The sequence below is a fragment of the Otolemur garnettii genome, unplaced genomic scaffold (genome assembly GCF_000181295.1).
Source record: "Otolemur garnettii isolate 467f Iridium unplaced genomic scaffold, OtoGar3 scaffold00236, whole genome shotgun sequence".
Classification (NCBI taxonomy): domain Eukaryota; kingdom Metazoa; phylum Chordata; class Mammalia; order Primates; family Galagidae; genus Otolemur; species Otolemur garnettii.
This window is the reverse complement of record NW_003852631.1, coordinates 564,994-566,884: the sequence shown is the minus strand read 5'-3', so window position 1 is coordinate 566,884 and position 1,891 is coordinate 564,994. Positions and strand designations below refer to the sequence as shown.

The window sequence follows — 1,891 nt, the reverse complement described above, 5'->3', positions numbered from 1 at the left end:
ATAGGCGCCGAGCCTCCTTAATTTCTTAATAGCTGTACTTCCTCCCTTTTAAATTAATAAGTCTTAGTATTGTTTTATTACTTGGGAAGTTTAGAATGGGGTAAAATGTTCATTTGTTCAAACTCGCTGGCAGGTAAGTGTAATACAGTAATGATAAGGTGTTGCTTTTACGGTTTGGCTCTTGTTACAGTTTTCTTCCTTGTCTTCAGTTTTCTTCCTCCTCTGAATATCTGATTTTTTTTTTTTTCTCCTTCATTTCTAGACTGTCACTCTCTGTTGCCCAAGTGCCTTGGTGTGGAATTATTCCACAAATGAAAATAAGAGCACGAACCCAGGTTCACCCCTGGATCTGCTACAAGTGGCCCCTTCCAGCCTCCCCATGCCGGGTGGAAACACAGCTTTCAATCAGCAGGTACGCTTTCTGTTGGGGTTTGGTGGGTGTATTTGTTCTTGATAGGAATTAGGTCATACTGGGCCATATCTGCTCTACCCCTCATCGCTCTGGGCGATCCTGGAGAAGTATTTAGCCTCTTCAGGATTGCAGAAGTTCACCAAGATATTGATTTTCTTTTCACCCTCTTGCGGAGAATTCTGCCACCCAGACAGTGGGTCTGGTGGTGGTTTTGACACATGACTGTGATTCTGATAATACCTTATGATATCCAGTTATCCTTTTATATTTGTCTCAGTCCTGGGCTATTTGTTTCAGGGGTTTATGGAACTTGAACCACGGGATTATGATTTGGTAGTGAAAATAAGATCTCTGTTTTGTGCCAAGCAGCTTTGTTAAATTAAATAAAACGTTGCTAGTTGGTTTCACACATACCATGGCTCAAAGAGGATATTTTCTTCTCACCTTTTTATATGGGGTCCTAAAAATTAAACTTGTAAAAATCATTTGTAAGCATTTACTTTTATGTATATTTATTATTGAAAGCTGGCATTGAATTACTATTTGTAAATTAAAAAAAAAAAACAAAATGTACTTCTTGGGCAACAGGCTATGTGTCTTCCAATTCAGTCAAGAATGTAGTTCACGATGGATACTTTACTCATGCAGAAAACCCTGATGTGATTTAGACAGCTGCTGTGGCTTTCCAAGGACACATTAATTGGTAGTGATTATCCTTCAGGTTCGGGCAAGGATTTATGAAGTGGAACAACAGATAAAACAAAGAGGTCGTGCAGTGGAAGTTCGGTGGTCTTTTGACAAGTGCCAGGAGTCAACCGCAGGTACAAAACACAACAGAACAATGTGCACTTGTGAAAGCAGGACTCTATACTGTGTTTTTGAATTTTGTAAACTGCTCCACATGAGTAAGGAGACTTTTTGCCAGAGCCTACTGCTGAATTTTGAGGGCATTCTTCAGCTTATGCCTTGTCTGTCTAGAGAGTCAGGTTTGGTTTTGATGGTCTTTCTTTGACAGTATATGCAGAGAATGAAAAGGAATTTTTAAAGATTCTTTTTGCCACCCATAAAGATCATTTTGTACTCTGCCGTTTTGATGTCATTCGTCCTCTTTAACTGCTTGCTTAATTTCTGCACCTAGGGGTGACTATCACTCGGGTTTTGCACACACTAGAAGTTTTGGATCGTCACTGTTTTGACCGAACTGATTCCAGCAATTCGATGGAGACGCTTTATCATAAGATTTTCTGGGCAAACCAAAACAAAGACAGCCAAGAGGTAGTTGATGTTTCTTCTTTTCACTTTTTACTTTTTTAGCATATTTTATTCTCAGTATACTCTGAAAAAGCCTTGTCTATAATTTGTAGCAGCTTAGGAGGGCATATCAACTTCGCAGCCATTGTGCATGGATGCATGTGGTCGTGGTCTTTGCAAAATCCTTAGACAATGTACTAGGATTCTACAGAGAACAGAACCAATAGA

General features: G+C 39.5%; 1 protein-coding gene across 1 annotated transcript in view; it reads left to right on the top strand.

The window, feature by feature from the left end:
* The window catches only part of MED12L (mediator complex subunit 12 like), a 322,246-nt gene that overhangs the window by 82,262 nt on the left and 238,093 nt on the right, over positions 1 to 1,891 (top strand). Inside the window, exons 8-10 of the mRNA XM_012812967.1 lie at positions 263 to 412; positions 1,134 to 1,233; positions 1,551 to 1,687. Coding sequence (XP_012668421.1) covers positions 263 to 412; positions 1,134 to 1,233; positions 1,551 to 1,687 — 387 coding nt within the window. The remainder of the gene's footprint in view (positions 1 to 262; positions 413 to 1,133; positions 1,234 to 1,550; positions 1,688 to 1,891) is intronic.